The sequence below is a fragment of the Copadichromis virginalis genome, linkage group LG6 (genome assembly GCF_057382275.1).
Source record: "Copadichromis virginalis isolate Kocher_CV1m ecotype Utaka linkage group LG6, C_Virginalis_male_GT1.1, whole genome shotgun sequence".
In the NCBI taxonomy this organism is placed as follows: Eukaryota; Metazoa; Chordata; class Actinopteri; order Cichliformes; family Cichlidae; genus Copadichromis; species Copadichromis virginalis.
The window spans coordinates 40,542,230-40,566,196 of record NC_140623.1 but is presented as its reverse complement, the minus strand read 5'-3'; the positions used below and the strand labels follow the sequence as shown (position 1 = coordinate 40,566,196).

General features: G+C 43.4%; 2 protein-coding genes across 5 annotated transcripts; both read left to right on the top strand.

Annotated features, from left to right (window-relative positions):
- Positions 1 to 1,294: 1,294 nt before the first annotated feature.
- Positions 1,295 to 12,692, top strand: scrn2 (secernin 2). 2 transcript variants are annotated; one of them, XM_085460439.1, is made up of 10 exons: positions 1,295 to 1,546; positions 1,637 to 1,974; positions 2,657 to 2,819; positions 3,909 to 4,090; positions 4,489 to 4,688; positions 6,760 to 6,975; positions 7,068 to 7,233; positions 8,314 to 8,494; positions 10,611 to 10,767; positions 12,302 to 12,692. In XM_085460439.1, exons 2-9 carry the CDS (start codon positions 1,931 to 1,933, stop codon positions 10,761 to 10,763), a joined length of 1,305 nt encoding a protein of 434 aa, XP_085316565.1. In that variant the 5' UTR covers positions 1,295 to 1,546; positions 1,637 to 1,930; the 3' UTR covers positions 10,764 to 10,767; positions 12,302 to 12,692. The 2 variants fall into 2 exon arrangements, with proteins under 2 accessions (XP_085316565.1, XP_085316566.1); XM_085460440.1 differs by lacking the exon at positions 1,637 to 1,974 and having other exon boundaries at positions 1,297 to 1,546.
- Positions 12,693 to 18,451: 5,759 nt separating this feature from the next.
- LOC146708506 (uncharacterized) lies at positions 18,452 to 23,694 on the top strand. 3 transcript variants are annotated; one of them, XM_085460435.1, is made up of 4 exons: positions 18,452 to 18,643; positions 19,673 to 20,301; positions 20,432 to 20,539; positions 21,599 to 23,694. In XM_085460435.1, exons 1-4 carry the CDS (start codon positions 18,616 to 18,618, stop codon positions 22,802 to 22,804), a joined length of 1,971 nt encoding a protein of 656 aa, XP_085316561.1. In that variant the 5' UTR covers positions 18,452 to 18,615; the 3' UTR covers positions 22,805 to 23,694. The 3 variants fall into 3 exon arrangements, with proteins under 3 accessions (XP_085316561.1, XP_085316562.1, XP_085316563.1); XM_085460436.1 differs by lacking the exon at positions 18,452 to 18,643 and adding an exon at positions 18,650 to 18,810; XM_085460437.1 differs by lacking the exon at positions 18,452 to 18,643 and adding an exon at positions 18,878 to 19,004.
- Positions 23,695 to 23,967: the final 273 nt, after the last annotated feature.

The following is a 23,967-nucleotide window of genomic DNA, read 5'->3' as shown; positions in this document are numbered from 1 at the left end:
ATGAAGTTCTTGGATGCACTTTTACGTCACAGCAAGTCAAATTATTTGTCAGATATTTCCATTAAAGGTCTGACAGACAGGTCCAGTTCAGTGACTCCAGTTAGTGGAGGTAAAGGTAGTGCTGTGTGATACTTCAAATATTTGTCTGATACACTCTGGTTGGGATTCAGCCTCAAGTGCTCATTACAGAAACCCAAATTTTTAGTCTTAATTCATTTCGGTCTCATAGGTTGGGGTTACAAACTGTATATAAAAGATGGTGTTCTAAGAAACCGTCCTACTTTGGCAAATCGTCCTACCTGTATTATAATTTGACCGTGACTTCTGACTAATCCAAACCATAACCATAAGAAATATTTACAATGGGTTAAAAAATGAAGTTAATTTGGGTTTTGTGTTGTGCATATGCGCAGCGTATGTGCAGAAATGATTTGTGAGGTAGGATGGATTCCCAGAACAGATGGACGTAACGTAACATCACCCATTAGTTAGCCGAATGTTTTCAGCCATCACCATCTTGGAGTTTTGAAAAGCAAGGGGTGAGTTTGACTGGGAAAACAAAGTCGCCACACTGATTGGCTGACAACCTGTGACCAACAAATCCATGGTTTATAAAGTATCCATCACTGAGACTTTAAAACTAGGAACTGAGATCTCACTGAGGTCACACAGAGAGGGAGCTGGGGGCTGTTTTCCCCATTTATTAACCAGAAGTTGTTTTGCAACCAGAGCAGTCGCCCCCTGCTGGTCAGTCTGTAATTACCACTTTTATGTAGTCTGTAGTTAGTACTTGATGTGTGCTTGGATATGCTGTATATATGACATATTTCGTAAAACAGCCCTCAAAATCAAAACACCACAGGCTGCGATATCCTGGGTTTAAAACAGTAGATCCTACATTTCCCACGATGCCACTGATGTCATCATAGGGCTTATATGTTTTTTTGTTTTGTTTTGTTTTTTTTCAGGCTTGTGAAAGTTTCGTGTAAAGCAAACAGTTTTTACTGACCTGTGATTCTTATGAAAACGTTAACTTGTTTACTTTAGTGAGTGCAAGCTAAGAGGTTTGTCCGGCTCATCCTTTAAGTCACACAGACATGAGGTCATAAGTGTAGCTCAGAAGCATTTTGCATTTAATTATACTTGTTTACAGTCTTTGTTTGTATCTGAGCGAATAAATAAAAAACAAACAAACAGACTTGATTTGTTGCTTCCACGGTGGAAACAGCGGATTGTAAAAACTTGCAGTGTTTGCAGGGATTTCCTCGAAGGTGGATGTAATTATGATCGTGTTGACTGCGGGTTTGCAGATAAACAGGCGAAGAGGAGGCAGACTCATGATGAAGAGCTACCTCATCGCTCAGGCCTGCTGTGCAGCTTTGCACAGGTGTGGACTGGACTCTGTGAGACGGTGAGCTGTGCTTGTGGCCAGACGAGACGAGACCTTTAAGTACAGACCTTTGGATTTCTTCGTCACGTGACTGCTCTGTATCTACAACCTGCCTTCTCCCAGCCGGCCGTGCGCGCTCACCATTGAAAAACAAAGGTAAACATTTTCTCCAGCACCACCCGCCGCTGCCTAGCTCTACTTTACGCACTATTATCCCCGAAATTGAGCCCCATTCTCACCCCCCAGATTAAAAGCGAAAGGACACGAAGAGACAGGCGCGTCGCTACTCCGGAGAGAGGGACGGGGAGTGTGGGCCTTATCTCTGAAATAAACACTGATCGCAAAGCGAGCTCCGTCACAGGCTACAGCTGCGATTAGCCGGGGCACTTTGGGTGACATTGTTTCCGGAATGTGAGCGATTCGTGGTCGCAAACGAGAGAAAAGGAGCGACAATAGAGCAACGTGGCGGCCGGATTTGTGAAGATTACAGTCAATAAAGTGCTCTGCACAAGACTGCCTCCTAATCCCTGTGTGAAAGGGATGGGCAGTGCACCGGCTGGATCTGACTTTCTGCAGAAAGCTGGGTGGGGAATGGAGAGAGCTGTTCCTCTCTGATCCACACATGCACATTATGGTTACAGCAGGGTGTAGTGCTGCAGATCCAACACAACGTCAGACTCTTATGATTAGTTTCAAATCAGCTTGTTTACATGAGGCCGTGAAATCAGTGCTGCTTCTTTAGTTCACTCCCCACCAGGGGCGTTTACGGGTTTTTTAGGGGTGTCACGAAGGAACGACAGGAAATCACAATACTTGGATCAGATGAAAGTAGAGCGTATTGAAAATATGGTGGATCCTCGTGCTCTTAATCAGATGGTATTTGGTGAAAAGTGGCTGCACGAGACTTTATACACAATTTTGTGTTCAATAACTGTTCAGAAAAGTGGTGAAACAGTACAGAAATATGCTTAAAATACCAAAAAGGTTAATCACTGGGTTATAATGAATGATTCATTAATGTGTGAATCACTTTAACGTTAAAGTTGGAGGTGATTTTAATAACTGCTTGAGCAGCTTTATCGCTGATTCTGTCATGTCACTTGGCATTGTGAGATTAACAGTACCAAGTCGGGTTTCTGGATACCACTACTCTTAAGTGCGTGTTTGGGTAGGGCGGGGGGGGGGGGGTGGGGGTCAATCACGCCGCTGTTCCCCACAGCCAGCCACACTTCCTTTTTTTTTTTTGTTTCTGTGTCTTTGTTGCAGGATGGCAGAGCCCCCCATGTCATGTGACTGTTTTGTTTCCTTGCCCCCTGGCTCTCGTGATGACCATGTGATTTTTGGAAAGAACTCAGACCGTCCTCGAGATGAGGTGCAAGAGGTGGTCCACTACCCTGCAGCCTCCCACCCTCCAGGCTCCATGCTGGAGGTAAAGCAGCGCAGGAAAAGCCGCAGCTGCTGCTGTGTTTTAAATACACCGTCTGACTAATACATTTCATATCTGTTGGGTTCAAAACAACCTTTTTCAAGGCTGAAGTCTGAAGCAGGGATGTTGAATATTTACACACGCTAGGTCAGCGCAGCCAAGCTTCACATTAATGCAGTTTGTTTTTAATAGGAACCAGGGTCGATACTTGTGGTTGCAAAAACATTTACAGTCCTACAGAAGTCAGTAACAACTTTCCTGCTGGGTTTCTGAGCTCAGCCACTAATTTCAGGTCATACAGAGTAAAACAAATAGATTTTAGTTAAGTAGATGTTGTATATTTTGTTAATTTAAGGGGATATCTTGGGTTTATTCGTTGGTCAACAACTTGTGATCGATAACAGCCGATTAGTGTTTGGTTTCACAGGCATTATCGTCCCTCGGTTTTCACATCCCCTTTGAAACCACAGCGAAAAAACGCTCATCACTGGGTTTCAAAACTGGTCTTCAGATACCAGTGGGTAATGGCGCACTGGCTTTATCCGTCTTGTATAGTGTCTGTGCTCTGAATACATTGTTTATAGCTGTTTTCAGCTCATGAAGCAAAGTATGCATCACAGTGATCTGATGGTGCTGTGGGGTCTAATGATGTCCTTATGATAAGTTGTTGAATGCATTACTGGAAAGTAAAACATTATAAAAAAAAGTCCAGGTTTCTGAGAGTGTATTGCAATCCTGGTGACCCTAATGTTAAATTAGCCTTAGGATAATTTAACATGCAGGTAGAATACAAATCTTTGACCTTTTCATTGTATCCTGACAATTGCTGGATATTTAAGAGCCTGACTAAATGAGTGATGATGTAAGTGAACTGTATCTAACACTGGATCGTGTGCTTGTACTGCTTTTTGTCATCGTTGATCTGAATGACCCGAAACATCTGTTTGGGATTTTGGTACTAAGATATCTTTTTCCTTTTCTTCCACTGTTATACATCAATATGTGCACATTTGTAAGAAAATGTTGTTCATGCTCCACTGTTCATACCTGAAGCCACAATCCTTTTTTTTCCTTCTTCTTTGCAATCTGCAGTGCACGTACATCCAGATCCCTCAGGTGGAGCAGACCAACGCGGTGGTCCTCAGCAAACCTGCATGGATGTGGGGAGCTGAAATGGGCGCCAGTGACAAAGGGGTCTGTATTGGGAATGAGGCAGTCTGGACCCGAGAGCCCGTCGCACCGGGAGAGGCTCTGCTGGGCATGGACCTTGTCCGGTGAGCTGCTGAAAACTTTTGATATTTCTCAGAAATTTGTATGGATTAAGAACAGGATATCAATAAAGGGAAAATAATCCAACTGCTGACTGCATCTTATTAAAGTTGGATTGCATGTATTCAGTAGAAGTACTAAGTTAATCCTCTGAGGCTTTGATCAGAAGGGTGTGTAGATTGTCACTAGCATGTTATGGCAGGTGTAGAGATGACTGTTGAAGTTATTCTGTGTAAAAATACTCAAGCAGCAAAGAGAGACTCTTTAACTGATCAGCTGTTCTCCAATGCACACTTCAGAGCAGTTAAAGTGAATTCATGGTGTGTGAAACTGATCAAACACTAGATAAACAAATAGACGAAACCTGGCACACACATAACCTAGCATGGGTTCTGATCATCAGACTGGGGCTGGAGCGTGGTGACAGTGCCCGGGCAGCACTGACGGTGATCACCAGCCTCCTGGAAGAGCATGGCCAGGGCGGGCAGTGCAGGGAGGCTCCCGAACCCTTCAGCTACCACAACACCTTCCTCCTTGTGGACCGCAGTGAGGCTTGGGTGCTGGAGACAGCCGGGAGGCTTTGGGTGGCACAGAAAGTCTCAGGTAAGGACCAAGGGTTGAAAAGACTAAAGAAGTAACAACTGTGAGCCAAAAGTTCAGGCCTCACGTTGCTCTGGCTTAAAGGGGGAGGTGCTAAAAGAGTTTGTTTCTGTGCACTCACTGCAGTATAGTATGGCAGCCAAAAGTTACCTTATATGGATCAAAGGGATCATCCCGCTAATTTATCAGCTAATGCTAGTCAGTGTGATTAGTAAGCTACATTCACAGACTGTATGGGTCCAATGTAAGGAGACACCTATCGGGTAATTAGTGCAGTAACATACTAATAAGAACAAGAATGCTGTTCACCAGAACTGAAGTACAAATGTCTTGGAGGTCTGTACCACACAGTTGTTGCCATACTGTTGGTCAGATAATCCATTCAGGTCTCTATCAGGGCACCTGTTCATCAATCCAACCACGTCCCCAATATAGGTCCAAGTAGATGAGTTTAAAAAAAATTTCCACCCCACTCAGTGTTGATATGAAGGGGTGATCATCCATAGAGCTCAAAATTACTGAATGTGCTTCATTTATAACCACATCCAGCTTTTTTCTCCGGTTGTTATAATTGAAGCAAAGATTTTGTGTTTGAAAGCAGGTGCGATTCCTTAGTAACAGTCGTAACAAGGACGAGGATGTCTTTAAAAGTTCATGGTGTGCATGCACCAACATCTCCTTAGTGAAATTTTTATAAAGCCTCTTATTGCATGCTTGCTTAAAGGATTTTATTTTAGAGGGGGGAGGGGAACAATCCTGAAACCTGTTCTCGAACAGAGATATTGAACAACAGTTTCATCCTCTGAGGATGATGAATATCTATGCGTACGTCTGTCTCGACTGATTATCAGTCTGTCCTTGCCGTGCTGCTAACATGGCAGAAGCGTCTACAGGAGAGGTTAAACTCTGTGTGGTCTGTAGATTGCTTAGAGACCACACAGAGGAGCAGAGCTTAAACACTTGGAGGGAAAAGGGTCTCATGCTAGACTTCCTGTTTTTTTCCTCTGCTTTTAACTTTTTAACCTTATATTTTAACAGTTTGCTTTTAAAACTTGTGGGCACAGAAATTTAGTTTAAATGGAGTTCTCAGGTTTGCTCCTCTGCTGGTTTCCACAGGGATGTGTGTGCTCTGTTATTTATCCTCTGCACAGATGTGTTACAGAGTATGATGATAACAGGACCATGTTAAAGTACGCAGATGGGATTGTTCTTGTCAGTCAGCTCCAGGACAATGAGACCAGCGTTGGTCTACTACTCTACTTCACTGTGCTCACAAACATCCAGTTTGAGTCAGGAAGAAGATGTATTGACTCAAAGCTAAAACCTTTAGGAATGCCACTGCCTAATTGCTTTCGATTGGCTATTTATTAGTTCACATGAATTTATCTGCATTTGTAAACCGTAACCGGTGGGCAGAAAAGTAAATCCTGATTTTTGATATCCCCTCAATGCACCAGAAAGCAGACTGAGCAGAAATCGGTGTGAAAAACAGGACGTCAGCTTTAGTTTTTTTGGGCAAACTGCTTTTAGAAAGACGAAATCATGAGCTTTTAATAAGTCTGTCTTTGTGGGGTTTTTGTCTCTGATGTTTTTTTCTCTGGTTTCAGTGTCTATCTTTAATGAATAGAAAGAAAGTGTTTAGCTGATAGATGTGCTACACATCTGCAGTGACTCCAGGTGATCCCACCCCAGAGCTTTAGATCCACTTTGTTAATCTAGCTTTCTTCTGATTGGCTGCCCCTCAGCTCTGTATCACATCACACAGAGCCAAGTGTAAAAAAAAAACTGTTTGTGACTGTGTGTTTGCAGCGGTCTGTGTGTTTAACAAACTCAAATAAAAAAAGTAAACTAGGTCCATTCTTGTGATAAGACTGGCCTCCTGGCTGAAATCAGGTTCTAGCAGCTGAGAATGCATGTATGGGAATGCATGTATGGGAATCCTCATGGAGTGATTTTTATCAGCTGCAATCAATCTGCTTTGTGTGAAACATACACACAAACAGAGCTTTTCTGGCTAAATAGGATTTCAGTTGATCTGGTATCTCAAAGACTGACATCTACCTGCTTCTTCCAGAGGGTGTTAAGAACATCTCCAACCAGCTCACCATTGGCAGCGAGATCTCCACAGAGCACCCGGATCTGCGGAGCGTGGCCAAGGCTCAGGGCTGGTGGGACGGTGAGGGAGAATTTAACTTCTCGCATGTGTTTAGTCCCGAGAACCCGCCGGCCAGGATGGAGCTGGCCAAGCAGCGCTACAGGGGAGGCACGGAGCTGCTCCAGCAACACGATGGTAGGTACAGAGCTCGGCGGAGCGTAGAGCTGCCGAACATGACGATAACTTCTCTACAGAGACACTCAGCTCTCTGTCTGTCCTGCTTTCAGGATCAGTGACGGCAGAGGTGATGATGTCCATTCTGAGGGACAAACCCAGCGGCATCTGCATGGACTCTGGAGGTTTCTGCACCACAGGCAGCATGGTTTCCATCCTGCCCAGAGACACCGCTCTGCCCTGCATCCACTTCTTCACTGCCACCCCAGACCCATCCAGGTTTGCCACTCACTAAACTAAGAATTCCTCCACTTAATGCTACTTGAATAACCTGTTTTATCCACTATATGTTCATGGAACGATTATAATATTGTGAGATTAAAGGTCTGGAATTCCTCATAATTGTTTATACAACTTTAGTATTAAGTAAGTTTTAGAAAATTAAATGTAACAACCAGTTAATGTTTAAAAAGCATAAAATATGAATATGTGCTGACCATTAAAAAAGACATCTAAATTCCCCAAACGTCCCTCAAGGTGGTCACTTTGTGCGCCTGTGGATTAATTCCAGAAGCCTCTGTGGAAGTCTAATTCTGACCATCTGTGATCTCAAACTTCCAGAGAGCAAACATCAAGTTTACTTAAACTGAGGAGTTTTTACGTAGATTTTATGCCGATTTTCGCTCAACTTTTGGTTGGTCTGCTCCACGAAGCACGCCGTAATAATATTAATTAAATGAAGACGGTCCCTGAGAGTTGCCACAGTGGACGAATCTTCATGTTTGATTTGGTGCAGGTTTTATACAAGATGCCCTTCCTCACGCAACCCTCACGCTTACCCAGACTTACAACCCTCGGAGGCTGGGTTTATGTTTTCTCCTGGTCTTAAAGTAGGCCACTAATAATATTAAGTTCATTAAAGCGCACTTTTTGGATTCTGTATATTTGGACATTTTTACATGGGAGTCTGTTGAGATTGGGGACAGAATCAAGTGGCCATTAGAGGACTGCAGTTTTTGCCGTTTGCATGTTCACTTTTCATTTCTCAGAGCCTGACGTTGCCCCTCACGTGTATCACAGATAGGCAAGTGGTGTGAGTGGGACTTGTAGTGGGCAATAAAATAGCAGAAGAGCTGGAAACAGTTTAGAGGATGATCTTGAAAGGGAGACTGAACAAATTGAAATCTTAAGCGACAGAACTTTATGAGCTCCTCTGATATGAAAGTGTGAAAAGTGTTTTCTTTCCTTTCTAATCTTTAATTTTCTATCCTCTGTATCTTCTTTGGGTTGATGGGAATTTCTGAGTCTCCTCTTTCTCTTTCCTCTTTCTCTCCCTGTCTAATCCTACCACCCTGCTAGGTCTGTATTCAAGCCTTTTATCTTCTCGGACTGTCCCACCCCAGTGCCGAGGGTGGTCTCCCCACAGTTTGGCCCGGACGACCCTGCGAGGAAGCAGCCTCGCTTTCAGAGCCAGGTGGACCGCAGACACGACCTCTACAAGGCCCATCAGGTGGCACTCAACACCATGGAGACCAACCCGGTGGGCACTGATGGATGACCTAGGTCAATGATAGTCCTGCACAGATAATGGCAGTGCATGAAGTTCCGGTTCACTGAGTAAACATTCACAGCAGGATCACTTTTTATTTATTTTCGTTAAAGAGTCGATCCGGATGAGTTGCTGCTGATAAATTACAGGCGAGTTGCACAACCCAGAGTAGACACTCCCAGTGCAGAGCCAAACACAACAGCACCTCACAGATGGTGCAGACAAGACACATGGCATCAGTGCAGACTAAACATAAACACACTACAAGTGCACATTCAAAGCCAAAGAGCAGGGTTTCAAACTGACACCAGAGAACTTCCAAACAGTTTTTCCATTTAGACATTTTAGCTGATTTCCTGTCTGGCATTATGTGCGTGATTACAAGCTGAACCTGAAGTCAGAGGAAGGTCAGCGCCCTGTTTGGGCTGGAATTTTGGCTCGGCACAAAATGAGCATACAAAATGTTTTTGTAGCTTTGCTAATGTTAGCTATCGAAAGCTGCTCATTACACCAAATAAGTGTTGTTTCCTTTTTTTACTCATGACTTCAACTTTTCTTTTGTAGTTTGAGGAAACAGTTTTTTCTCTTTAAAATGTGACAAAGCCCGCCTTTAAAATTGGTCTGTTCCAATGCGGAAACGTTAGGACAAAGATACAGAAGATGAAGAATTAAATGGAAATTATTCAGCGTGGATCTATTTAGTATTCGCATATATTCTGTTATATTTAATATTAAAAATGGCCAAAGTTTCAAATTATTATCTCAGCATGTGCACAAGTAATCCTATTCTATCTCTCTCTCTTTTTTAAACTCTTGTCTCTGTATGATGTCATAGAGAGTGGATATCCCTTATATCAGCGCTCCCCAACCCCCGGGCCACAGACCGGTACCAGTCTGTGAGCTGTTTGGTACTTAGCCGCAAAAGTTGAGGCTCGGCTGGGCTTAAAATAGTTTTTATTATTAACTCTGTTTCTCTGGGTCTTTTCCTGTGTGAATGAATAAGTTTTCTTTTCTTTTTTTGGTTTTATCTTGTTGTATTTATCCGCAGCACCATAAAGGCCGGTCCGTAAAAATATTGTCGGACATAAACTGGTCCGTGGTGCAAAAAAGGTTGAGCACTTATATGGCCATCGGCTCTGGCTGTGCATTTTAGTTTAGTTTTTATTTATATCTTGCTAAAATTTTCCTAACTTCTGTTATTCTGCAAACTCTGTTGCTACCATAGTTTGGTACTTTCTACATTTTCGTCAAGTGCAGTTTTTATGAAAACTAAACAGTTGTGTCGACGTCTCAGGAAACATGTTTTTTCATACTTGTGTTAGTATTTTCTTTCCTGTTAGTTAACTAAAGTATATTCAAACTTTTGTTTGGAAGGTAAAGCCAATCAGGAAAGTTTGGTTTAAAGGGAGGTCACCTTAATGGGGGTGGAGCTAAAATATCTTTGTTTAGCTTGTCTAAAGCCTGTTCCAGTATACGGCCCAGTATACTCTACTCTACTAGAGTCCAACAATGAAACGGAGCACAGTTGTAAGGCTCCTTTTAACCAAACAGACTCTCCTTGGAGTTTATTCGCTGACCTCTCACTGGACTCCACACAGTATTCATCAGCAGTGCACCTTCCTCCACTGACTCAGAGACTCAGTTCTCTTATAATTCATTGAATATAACTTTTCTGTCACTCTTTCAATCATTGTTTGATGGTTGATTGGATGTTGGTGTAAATATTTTATCATTTCACATTTGTACAGAGCGCTGATTTATTATTTTGTTATTTTAAAATATAAATACGCCACGAGAGTGAATACAAAGTGCATTTTGTACACCACAGTGGGATTTGGGTAAAGAAAAGCAGGTCTGTAGTTGCGGTTATTCAGACTGCATCTCCCACCATAGACGTGGGGTTGTACTGGATTCAGGACTGTTTTCAGCAGGATCTGACTCCTTTTTAAAATCTGACTGAAGCTTATGATGATGAAAGACGCATCAATTTAGGAGGAGAAAGTAGGGTGTCACATCAAATCAGGTTTCACAGCTTTGTATGATCTAACCTGGGTGTTACTGTTATTCTCATGGCATCTCTGTGGGTTTTCTCTCTGTTCTGTCTCAGGATGAAGGTCTAGCTGTCTACAACATTTTAAGGGACCTGGAGTCTCAGTGTCTGAGCGAGATCGCAGCCATGCTCAGCGGAGAGATACCCGGAGAGGAACTGGGGGACTTATTTTTTGATTGCGTGGACACTGAGATTAAGTTCTACCAGTGAGGAGGTGGGAGGCTGCAGGGATGTATTAGTGTTGTATGATGTGCACGAATGAGCTTTAGGCTGGGATTATTGTCTCTTATGAATGCATACTGTCTTAATATATTCTTTTTAAACCAAATTTAACATGTATATGCAGGATGTTTTTTAAACATGCAAGACCTGCTACAAAAGGTGATTTCTTTCATGTCTGCAGACAGTTAGGTCCATAAGTACTCGGATAATGCCACAACCTTTGGGAATTTATCATGAAATAAGAAGAGAACAGGCTTCACTTACCATCAAATTTGCCTGTTATTCAATTGCCAGTTACTTTTGTACCCCTGAAAATGGCGGGCTAAAAATAGCAATAGTTTTGTTAAACATGTTGAATTAAAGATAAAATTCCACACATCTCGTTTATTTGATTTGAATGAGCATTTTTGCCTTCACATATCATATATTATATTGTAATGCTCTCCTTTCTGAGCTACCAAAGAAAAGTTTTAGAGGTTTACAGATGGTGCAAAATGCAGCTGTTTGCGTTTTGACTAAAACTGGAAAATCTGAGCACATTACCCCTGTACTGAAATCCCTTCATTGGCTACCTTGTCAGGTTTAAGCAGATTTTAAGGTCCTGCTGCTCACCTACAAGGCTTTAAATGGTTTGGCACCTTCATACCTCTCTGATCTTTTGCACCTTTATGTTCGATCCCATGCTCTCCGATCTCAGGACTCTGGCCTTTTAAAAGTTCCTAGAGCCAGAACAAAGACTGTTGGAGAGCGTGCTTTTTCTCTTCATGCCCAATTTTTGTGGAACAACCTCCCTCAAGATATCAGGCAGGCATGCTCTGTGGAGGTTTTTAAAGACCCGCTTGTTCACCCTGTCCTACATGTCTTAATTCTATGCCTTTTAGTTTGTTTTTGTTTTTTCTACATTTTTATCGTTTTTAACTTTTGTTATGTTTTTAACTCGTTATTGCGTTTTTAACTTGTATTGCTATGCATCACTTTTATTTATGTATCTCTTTATAGCTGTACAGCACTTTGTCTGAAAGCGCTTTATAAATAAAGTTATTATTATTATTATGTCCAAAGAAAAACTTGGAATGACCTTCAGATTACAAATAATTATCACTGAAGACTATTTACAAGAAATTCTGGCTCCTTGAAAGTAAAACATAAAGACATGAAGAGTGGCTCAGGACTTTTGCACAGTACCACATATTCAAGTTGAGAATTTTGCAATAGTTTTAATGGTAAAGTGGACACATCTTACCGTAATCATATAGTCTGCAGTGGTTAAAATGTAATTTAAGGTATTGAGATGATCATTTTTAAATCCCTTTTTTGATGAAAGATAAATTCTTTGACAGCGTCGTGAAGGTCAAACACGAACACAAAGCCTTTCATTTAGGAGGAGATATAAACGGTCAGAGAACTCAGAGGTTGTGATTCCTACTTATTGAAATATCCTCCTGTTAAAGTGGGATTTGCTGCTTTGCTCACAGCAAAGCTAATTAAGCTCCTAACTTGCTGTGTTTCATGGTTCTCTGTTACAGCGCCCTCAGGTGGATACTCTTTGTGCTCACAGAGTGGCAGGAGAAGGCCCTGGGACTGTTGCAGACTCCAGCGTTTCTCGTGTTGGCTTCCGCCTCACTTCTGCACCGCACATCTCTGTCCCCATTCCATCCTTAACACAGAATGTCTTAACAGCACATGTGATTGGAGCATATTTATCATCCGTGTCGCCCAGGGAACAATGACTGCACCTCATTAGTGAGAAATATGATGTAGACTACACAGGCGCCTATGTAGAGCTGTGTGACGTTGCACAAATACTGTGAGTACGGCATTCGTTTAACTTTTTGTTTCATGTTGCAAATGAACGGGTTGTCATTCGTTTGGTGGCTCCCTGTAGGGAAGGATATAATAAAGTTAATAAAGTCCTGAGTGTGTTGTGAGCTTTTTGTTCACATTTGCACTAATGGTGGGTCTGCCTGGACGGTCAGCAGGGGCTGAGCTGAAGGAGGGTTTGGTTGCACAATAAAAACTGTGTCAGCAAAGCTGCATTGACTCATAGTGAAGTGAAAACAAAGATTAAAATATAAATTTGTGTAAAAAAAGAAAAAAAAGAAAAGAAAACCCAAACAAATCTGCAATTATAGTATGGTGATCTATCTATAATGTACTTCTCATTAAAACAAAAATGTATCGCTTTGTTCTAGCAAAAATATTATTGGGATGTTGGACGCTGCATGAAATATTTTAGATATTGCAATTTAATTCAATGTTCTATTGTGAATATGTAAATTCAGTGTGTGTGTGTGTGTGTGTGTGCGCGTGCAACAGTGTTTGCCACCATCTAGTGGTTGATTGGATTTACTGCAATTAAGTTCACTCCACCTTTGACAAAATAAGAGCTTGGTAACCTTGACCACCCAAAAAATATGGTAAATGGCCTGTATTTGTATAGCGCTTTTACTAGTCCCCCCCTAGGGACCCCAAAGCGCTTTACACACCCAGTCATCCACCCATTCACTCTCACATTCACACACTGGTGGAGGCAAGCTACAGTTGTAGCCATAGCTGCCCTGGGGCAGACTGACAGAAGCGAGGCTGCCATATCGCGCCATCGGCCCTTCTGGCCATCACTAGTAGGCGGTAGGTGAAGTGTCTTGCCCAAGGACACAACAACCGAGACTGTCCGAGCCGGGGCTCGAACCAAGAACCTTCAGATTATAAGGCGAACTCCCAACTCTTGAGCCACAATTGCCCCAAATCATAATTAAGTGTTATAATGAGGGTGACGTTATAAAGAGCATTAGTATAAATGAGCCTATCAGCATTATGGGTGTAAATATTTAAAGCGTTTAACCACATCTGACTGCCTTCCAGTGGTCTATTTATGCATGACAGTAACCCCATGTTTTGGTACGTTTATGAATTAATAAAACTAAAACAACCACAATGAAATTGAATAATTAAATTAAAAGATATTTTGCTTCTTTTAAAAACTGCTTTTATTACTAACAAAACTGAAAAGCTGATACAGTTTATTTCTAGGAGGACCCTATCACTGTGGAGGGGTTTGTAGGCCTCTGTTCAGCGTTGCAGTTCTGGGAGAAGAGAAGAGAGAAGTTCCCTAATAACAGTGGTATATATGACTTTCTCTGGGATGGAGTTACCGAGGGTCCCACCCTGCAGCAAGGCCTGGATAAGGGACTCTAAAAATAACACCTTTTGGCTGAAGGGCTCAGTTGAGGTAAGTCTGAATGAGCACAGGGGCCAGAGTTCCTGGAGAATGTGTCCTGACTACCTGGCCTTCTTGGACGGGGTGGTGGTAGGTGCCCCATCTGGGAACTCCTAAACGTGCAGTCTACTCAGTCTGTATCCTGCTTTGCTATCGGACTTCTTTGACAGGTTTCCTGTAACGAATACCATGTTCAAGCATACGGGTATCCCTAAGTGCGCTTGACAACAGGACCCCCAGGTTGTGAGTTGACATATATATTTTGAGGGTGCACCGTCTGTCAGAGACCTCAGTCAGGGAGATCTTCTCCAGAAAAACTCTGACAGCAGGATGGCTGTAGACAATAAGTGAAAATAGTAAAAAATACTAAATGTTCCACACGTCTGCTGAGGCGACTGGAGCAGCAACTGTAGGGTGAAAGGTGAAACGGAAGAGTGACTGGCCTTTTGATCTCCTGTGGCAGGCTGAAAGCAAAAGCAGTTCTAAAAGGTAGCTAAAGCAAAAACTCAAGTATGGGAGGAGTTTTGCGAAGCAATGGAGCAAGACTCCTTGAAGATTTTTGATGCTGCTTCCCCAGCAGATCACAGGGAAATATAATACTCTCACCACAACTGAGTGGTAGAAAGTCTCAGTGTCATTTACCTGCACACACTGAAGGGTCTCGGCTTCCCTAGGAACAGAGTTTGCTTATTCACTTTTGTGTGCCAACTTCCAGTTCAGCCCACTTTTGATGTGGATGCTTTGGTTTTGTCCTTTGGGGCAACTATGGCTCAGGAGCTAGAGTGGGAAGTATACTAATTGGAAGGTCAAGGATTCAGTCTCCTCCAGGCTGCATGTCAAAGTACCCTTGGAATGTTGAGTTAACCCCAGTATTGTAAGTGTGCATGAATTTTAGATAAGACAATATTAGATAAGATAAGATAAGATAAGATAGAACTTTATTAATCCCTCGGGTGGGTTCCTCTGGGAAATTCGACTTCCAAAAAGCACAGCAACGACCGAAGTTACAGTTACAGAATTGTTATATATATATATATATATATATATATATATATATATATATATATATATATATATATATGTGTGTGTGTATATATATATATGTGTGTGTATATATATATATATATATATATATATATATATATATATATACACACACACACACACACACACATATATAAATACAGAGACAAATATAAATAAAATATACAAAGGGGATAAATAGAATAAATAGGAATAAAAAATAAAAATACAAGTGAATTGCACATTTCAAGTATTGAGTCTATTGCACTGTTGACTATTTACAAAAAGTATTGCACAAGGTATTGTACAGTGAGGTGAAGAGGCACTACAGCTTAGTTGTTCCCCCCTCCTTTGTCCTCCTGTTTCCCCTCCCTCTCCCCTCCAGAGAGGAGTTAAACAGTCTGATGGCGTGTGGGACAAAGGAGTTTTTCAGTCTGTTAGTTCTTGTCTTGGGGAGAAGCAACCTGTCACTGAACAGACTCTTCTGGTTGTTAATGGCCGTGTGCAGAGGATGCCCAGCATTGTCCATAATGTCCATCAGTTTCTTTAATGTCCTTTTCTCTGCCACTGTCACCAGAGTGTCCAGCTTCATGCCGACCACAGAGCTAGCCTTCCTGATCAGTTTCTCCAGCCTGGATGAGTCCCTCTTTGCTGTGCTGCTCCCCCAGCACACCACAGCATAGAAAAGTACTCCAGCAACCACCGACTGGTAAAACATCCTCAGGAGCTTCCTGCAGATGTTAAAAGACCTCAGCCTCCTGAGGAAGTACAGTCGGCTTTGGGCTTTTTTATACAGGTGCTCTGTGTTGCATGACCAGTCCAGTTTATTGTCCACCCACAGCCCGAGGTACTTGTACTTGTTGACCACCTCCACCTCCTCCCCCTCTATCTGAACCGGCAGTGGACCTGCTCTAGACCTCCCGAAGTCCACAACCAGTTCCTTAGTCTTTGAGGTGTTGAGTTGCAGGTGGTTTGTGTGACTCCATGCGACAAAGTTCCTCACCAGACTTCTGTACTCCTCTTCCTGATCATCCCAGATACACCCCATGATGGCCGTGTCATCTGCAAACTTCTGAATATGGCATAATTCAGAGTTGTAGCAGAAGTCAGAGGTGTACAGGGTGAAGAGAAGAGGGGACAGCACAGTTCCCTGTGGTGCTCCTGTGCTGCTGACCACAGTGTCAGACGTGATGTCCTTCAGCCTGACGTACTGTGGTCTGTCGGTGAGGTAGTCGGAGATCCAAGCCACCAGGCAGGGGTCCACCTCCATCCTGTTCAGTTTTTCCTGAAGCATACAGGGCCGGATGGTATTAAAGGCACTGGAAAAGTCAAGAAACAGGATCCTGACCGTGCCTTTTCCCCCATCCAGGTGTGAGTGGGCTCTGTGTAGGAGGTACAGGATGGCATCCTCCACTCCGACACCCGCCTTGTATGCAAACTGTAGTGGGTCCTGGGCATGTTGTACCTGTGGTCGGAGGAAGTTGAGGAAGAGCCGCTCTAGAGTCTTCATAAGATGTGACGTCAGTGCCACCGGTCGGAAGTCATTCAGCTCATTGGGCCGGTTCTTTTTGGGGACCGGGACGATGCAGGATGTCTTCCATAGGGCGGGCACTCTCCCCAGTCGCAGACTGAGGTTGAAGACTCGTTGTAGCGGCTCCCCAAGTTCAGCAGCACACGCCTTTAGCATCCTAGGACACACCTTGTCTGGGCCTGCTGCCTTTCTGGGGCGAAGCTTCCTCAGTTGCCTCCTGACCTGATCCACTGTGACACTGGGAGATGTTTGGGAGGAGGGGAGGGGGGGAGATGTCTTGCTGCTGAGAGAGGGATTGGAGGAGGGGGGTGTCATGGTGTCAGGAAGGGGGGGAAGCGAGGGAGGCAGGAGAGTGGGGAGAGGACTCTGTAGTGAAGGTGAGGGTGGGGGGGTTGTGGGCTGGTCAAACCTGTTGAAGAAGTTGTTGAGTTCGTTTGCCTTCTCCACAGTCCCCCCCACTGTGCTTTTCTTGGTGTTGTGGCCTGTGATGGTTTTCACACCATTCCAGACCTCCCTCATATTGTTCCTCTCCAACTTCTGCTCCACCTTCCTCCTGTAGGTGTCCTTTGCTTCCCTCAGGCAGCGTTTCACCTCCCGCTGTGCTGCTTTCATCTCCTCCTTCACTTTGCTCCTGAAAGCCTTCTTCTTCATGTTGAGGACAGCTTTGACTTCCTGTGTTACCCACGGTTTGTTATTAGGATAACACCGTACCGTCTTAGCAGGGGCGACTGTGTCCACACAAAAGTTGAGGTAGTCTGTAAGACAGTGTGTCACCCCCTCTATGTCCTCACCATGTGGGCTCAGGAGCACATCCCAGTCTGTGGTGTCATAGCAGTCTCTCAGAGCATCCTCCTTTTCTGGGGTCCATCTCCGGATGGAGCGCGTTGTGACAGGCTGCCTTTGGACGAGGGGTGTGTATTGTGGCTGTAGGTAAACCAGGTTGTGGTCTGACTTCCCTAGTGGGGGGAGGGGGGTGGCTCTGTATGCATCTCTCACATTAGCATACAGTAGGTCAATTGTCCTGTTGCTCCTTGTGGGACAATTCACAAACTGGTGAAAAGCAGCCAGAGTAGAATCCAGTGTGGCATGGTTAAAGTCTCCAGATATAATAATGAAAGCCTCGGGGTTTTGTGTCTAGATAGAATAAAGTGTGTGATTGGGTGAACGAGGCTTGAGGCTTTGAGTGCTCAGTTAAAGTAGAAAAGCACTTTATATGGCTTAATGTAGCTGTCCTCTTCCCTGCATATGAAGTTAATCACCATCTCTCCAATCTTATCCACATTCAGAACATTCCAGACCAAAATCATCCTCTGCTCTGTCTTCCTCCTCTTCCTGCGCATTACTAACACATCTAACCACTGTAGAACTTTCATCAGAGTATTTCTGATGATGGCATGATGAGAAGTTGTTCTGAAGCTGTGTAAGGTAAAAAGAAATGGAGACAGCACAGTGCCCTGTGGAGTTCCTGTACTGCAGATCAGCGCCCAGTCTCACATGTTGGAAAAGCCTCCTGTCCTTGTGGCTGCAGAGCTGAATCAGGAAATCAGAGGATTGTTTTTGCCTGATGTGTTGGCTGACCAGTCACCTTGATCTCACAACAAAAAGGAATGACTTAAAGGTCCTCTCAGAAACCATACATCATCCTCTTCTACATACTGTGCTTTCACAGTATGCCAGTACGTACCCCACAATTATGTACTTATGTATACAGTGCCTCTCTGTGCCTCTGTTGTCTTGTATTTTCTGTGTAACTGAAGAAAATAAAGAAAAACATTTTTTAAAAAGACAATTAAATGTGAATTTTCTTACTTTTTGACGATAATTTCTTGTGTTTAAATGTTATCAATAAAGTTGCGTTAAAAAGTAGCCGAACCCACTTCTTCATCCCCGGGGGGAGATTAGAAAAACAAACCTCCTGGAATTCAGTCAGTGCCTGTTTTTTAAAATGCTGTCCGACTGTATTTAACATTTTGTGAATGTTTTTAGGAAACGTACTTACTGCTAAACATATTTTGAGCAGTTTTCCCTGGTTTAATTTACCCAAGGGAGTGTGTGTTTCCTGATTTGCAATGAAAGTGGAGTCATCCAGCGGAAATGGTAATTTTACGTTAGCTCGTTAGCCCACCGCGAATGCTGCTAAGTAGGTTAATCAAAAGCAGGGGCAAAGCTTTAATTCCTGCTGATTTAACTGCACTTTAGGACGAGAAAGTTTTCACAGACGCAGCGATTTTAGCTGGAAATACTATCCCGTCGATGATACAGTTGTAAGTTTGATATTTCTCCTTTTGCTAAAGCCAACTGAAGCTATTCCGTGGCCTGCTAACAGGCAGCTGCTGCAGCGAACGCTAACGTTCAACGCTGTTAACGTTAGCTCGGTCACGGCATACCGAAAGCTCCATTAAGCCAACTATCTAAGCTCTGGGATGCCTGAGCGTCCTTTCAGAGAATTCTACAGCAGGTGCTTTTACACGTAGTTTCTATTTAAAGACACACCCGCGCCTATACTGTTGGTTTGTGACTCCTGCTGTTTGTTCATATTTTAAAAAAATTTTATTTTATGTTTTGCTGGATATTTTTGTAGACGCATTGTGACCTACATTTGCTTGTTTCTTTCAATCCTGTTGTGATTATCAAGCATTTATGATCTAGGGGGGAATGTTTGTCAGTGTGATCTCTGAATGTAAACCGTAGTAGCATTGAACAGTGAGCTGGCCTGTTTTACCACCTCATAGGCCAGCTCTGCAGGCAGCATATGAGGCTATCTTCAGTTTAACCCCGACTTAGAAGAATTGCGAGGGTAGTTATTACCAGAACGCTATTAATGGTTTAGCATGAATGTGGCTTTCTTCTAACCTGACTCGATCACCATGGTAACTGATGCTAAACATTTAACCTGAGGAGTATACATGCGTCTGTCACATAACTGGCACAGAGACACACAGTTTAGAATCACAAATTTTTGGAGCCAATTTCTTTGGAGTACCGCCACAGGCACAGAACAACTGTAGAAATCCTGACATATTCCAAGTGGAGAGCACTTTGTTTGCCTTGTTAATACAAGATAAGTGGTTGTGTTTATTTGAAGTCGGACATTATTCAAGTTTATCCTCTTTTTGTATCACTCAGGTCTGAGGATGTACTCAAACAGATCTGAACACAGTTCCAGGCGGCAGTACAGCGAGAGAAGTTCACGGCAACGGGATGAATATGACAACAGATGGGAGAAAAGGCGTGACCCTCCCAGAGACATGCCACGGGAGTCGTATCATAAATATGGTGGGGATGGACGCAGCAGCACAGAGAGAAAAAGAAGTAGGGAGTACAGTGAGTCTCCGAAGAGGCTGTACAGCAAAGATACACTGAACAGGGACCGGAGCAGGAAGAGCCCGGCGAGGAGACGCATGTCTTCACCAGTGCGGGACCCCTCTGACAACAAAAAGCAGAGGTTTGCAGATGACGACGAGCGGGATTACAGGTACAGGCGTGAGGCTCAGGAGAAAACGTACAGGCCTTCACCGGACAGTTTTTCACGGTCGCATCTAACCAGGAATGTTGAAGATGCGTCACCACAAAATGAGGATTTCAAGTACAGGAAAACACCTCAGGACTCCAGGCACAGGCCTCTGCATGAGGAGTTCCCATACAGGCAGCTAAATGAGTTAACATACAGACGACTGTCAGGGTCTTACAAAGATGGAGATGAATATGAGAGGGGCCGGGATCCATCACAAGAGAGGGCACGATCACAGGAGAGGGTAAGTTTACATGATTGCTTAATGAGGGTTGGACAGGTTTCAATTGTGTGTTTGCATCAGTTTGAATAGTGTTTTAATTCCAAGGAATCATTTTGTGGTTTGATTAAAAATATTTATCCATGTCAAACAGAGTTATGTCAATCCCAGAGAGAGGACGGACAGTCCTCTCACTTCTGTATATGATGAGGATTATCGCCAAGCTGGAACAAGATATCCATTGAATGGTTCGAGCCGACAGGTGGGTTTGACGTTACACATGTTGATAAATCTTTATCACTTCAGACATTATGCCTTGTAATTCCACTTGTCTCTGGCCACCAGATCAGAGCTTTACTGGCCCCTTGTGTGGTTTTACTGATTTGTAATAAAAGAAGCAAATATTCATTACATCATACGCTGCTGGGTAGCCGAATAACAACAACAATAATAATTAATACATGCATAATAAGACAGGTTTTATTACTGCAGTGTGGTAAATGCTGAGTGTATTTACCACACTGCATTCACTCCTGCATGTATCTGAGGGAGGAGGAGGAGGACCGGTGCTCCTCAGCCTGCAGTTTGGCTAATTGCAGAGAGTGTTTATTGTATTCTTGCATTATCCCAAATACTTCTTGAATATTTCTTGAATACTTCTACTGCATGAAACGTTACACTCATGCTGTAGCCACCTTGCTGTAGATTGGCACCTTCTCAGAAGTGTAACTCGAGTTGATAGGCCTATTTATTAGTAATAGCTTGGCACTTCACTTCAGCACACGTGTATTTCTTATTCTTTATGAACTTGTGAAATTTCTGACATGATGCAGAAATAGAAGTCTACCGAGCCAAACGCTTTTAACATTTTAATTTTGTCTGCATTTACAACATCTACAACACATGCAGCACAAAACACACAGTAAAAACACCACCATGAATATCAGTATATCTGGGCTCTGATCCCATAGCCCTGTTCACCTGTAACCTGACATAAATGAAATGACCACTCTAACGGTTTATCAATATGAGTGTGACAACAAAACGGGATGCACATCAAAACTGGCCTCAAAGCAGACAGAATATTGATTAACACAATAAACGGCTACAAGAAGAAAACAAGGTGTAATAGGCTGTAATTGTATTTCACTTGCTCATTATTCTGCAGTAGCTTTACAAATCCGCTCTCAGATGTCACGTACACTGCTGTTTCGTGTTTGATTTGCTTTCAGAAGTGTCTCAGAAAATTGTGTGAAAATGTTTAACTTTCCAGAGATTTGTTTGACTCTTATACCTGTGACGTTTGTGTGCTTCCCATCAGTCTTTTGAGAGTGATGCACCCAGTCGAAGTGCAGCTGTTTCTGAGCAGAAGTCAACCAAAGGCTTCCAGCGTTTCCTCGACGTGCTAAACAAGGGCGTGAATGTCGATGTTCTCACTAAGATTGTGACTCAGACCTCGGATGACGACGACCAACCCGTTTCTCAAACCTTATTACCGAGCCCTGCTGATCATCTGTGGTCTCCAACTCACAATGCTGGGAGGAATCAAGGAAGCCACCAGGATAACAGCTACTGGAGTGAAAGCGAAAGGTCCCGCAGACCAGTTTCCCCGCAGACTCATCGAAGGTCCATCAGCCCAAAACGGTGCCCACTCTCTGATGAAAAGCCCCTTCAGGGGAATGATGGCAGGGAAGCCTACTTCCGCAGCAGATCCAGGTCCCCCTTGGTGGTGGAAAGGGTGCCGCTGCCACCTGAGGATGAACACAAGCGTAGGCAAATGCAGGATGTGCTGCAGGCCATTGGCATGGATTTGGGATTTGAAGAGCTTGGCCAAATGTCTCATAGAATCCAGGAGCGGCTGTATGGGAAGAAGGATGGTGATTTGGCTCGTAAAGTTGTGAGGGAGAAGGGCACGGGGCGACCGATTTCCCCGAGACGTCAAAGTAGAGCATCATCATCATCAAGCAGATCTAGTTTTAGCCCCTTAAATCAGAATTATTACAGTAAAAAAGACTCGTACAGTGCAGAGAGGGATGTAACAGATGTGCATCAAGTATACAAATCTGCTGAGTATGACCAGAAGACGAGCAGCAGCACAGTACAGGACAGTAAGAACTGCGAAGGGAAATCTCAGGAGAGCGCTGCTGCATTACAACCATTTTCTCCTAATTCCTCATACCCTTCATCCAAACCTCCATCTGCTCCGGTGGTGCCGACGTACCCTCCGGTCAACTGCTCACCGATGCCATACCCACCTCCTGTGCCTCCACCAATGCCCCATGTTGGGCCGGGGGTTATTATGCCACCCTTCGTCCCGTACCCCGGCATCCCGCCTATGAACATGTATCCAACCATGCTCCCGCAAGCGAGCCACATGTTCCCGCATCACGTTAATCATCCACAGCCGCCGTATTTCAGCCAATCAAATGTAAGTGCAGTTCAGCCAGTGAACACAACGCAAAAATCCAAACCACTGACAAGGCCCCGCTGTTTGCAGGTTATTCAAACCAAAAAAAAGCCTAGATAAACGAGGCTGCGCAGGGTGGAAGTGAGACTTTGAAACTGACTGATGGAAACAGCTGGGCCTTCAGGGAGTCTCTTTTTAACCACAAAACACGCATTTGAAGCATCAGAGAACATCACAGTGAACATTTGCAAGCAATCAGTCCAGCAGCAACTAAGAGAACAACACAATGACATTATCAGCTACTGTATCGTGAGTTTGATGACAAACTGTAGGTGGTGCTGCAGCTCTTCTTGATTCTCGGTCTGCTCTCATACCCATCACACATTCACTAGTCTGCCACAACATTAAAACTGCCGACAGTGGAAGTAGCAACAGCTCGGGTCCTTGAATTCACACGGATGCTATTTTGACATTGTTACAGCTTTGATGCAGACCAGGCATTGGGCTGATGGCAGCAGCCTCCTCTTGTATGGCAGTGCAGCCCGTTATACTACAACAAGTTATTAAGCCAGCCTACGAAGCTGGACCACTGTAATTCTCAGAGGTTCACAGGACCCAAAGGATCCACTGCAGCGTCCGCTCGGAGGTCCTGCATGCATGCCTGGACTCCTCAGGCAGTATGAAGCAGGTGGTTTTAATGTTGTTTGGTTGGTGTAGCTTATAATAGCCCGGTCACTCTAGGAAAAAAAAAAAAAAACAAATACTGAAAGTACAAAAATGTGTTATTTTGTTAAAGTTTTACTAAAATTTGATGCATTTTATTTTTGTGGACATCATATTTGTCTTTATATAGGAGCCTTTATGTTCATTAATTAGTTCAAAGGCCAACCTACAACTACAAGACATGCTCTACACTTCTGTCTCTTTACATATTTTTCTTATTCTGTAAACATGCAGAAATTTGCTGTATAAATATTGAACTGGATAATATTAAACAAAAAAGCAAATACTTTGACTGTGTGCTGAGTTATTGAACGTGTACAGATTTACTGTGGCGCTGTTCTCGCCACAACTAACCTGAAAGGCTCTGTAATAGAAAATATGAATTTCCAATTTTGTTTTTAAACAATGATTTAATCAATGAATTTGACTGACGTTTTAAACCCAGAGCACATTTCCTTTACAGGAGAAAAAAGCCTTCGGCCAACGAGAGAGGCAAAACTGGTTTCAGCTGTTAACCTTCAGTTTAGTCCAACCACAAGCAGCAGATAGGAATACAAATG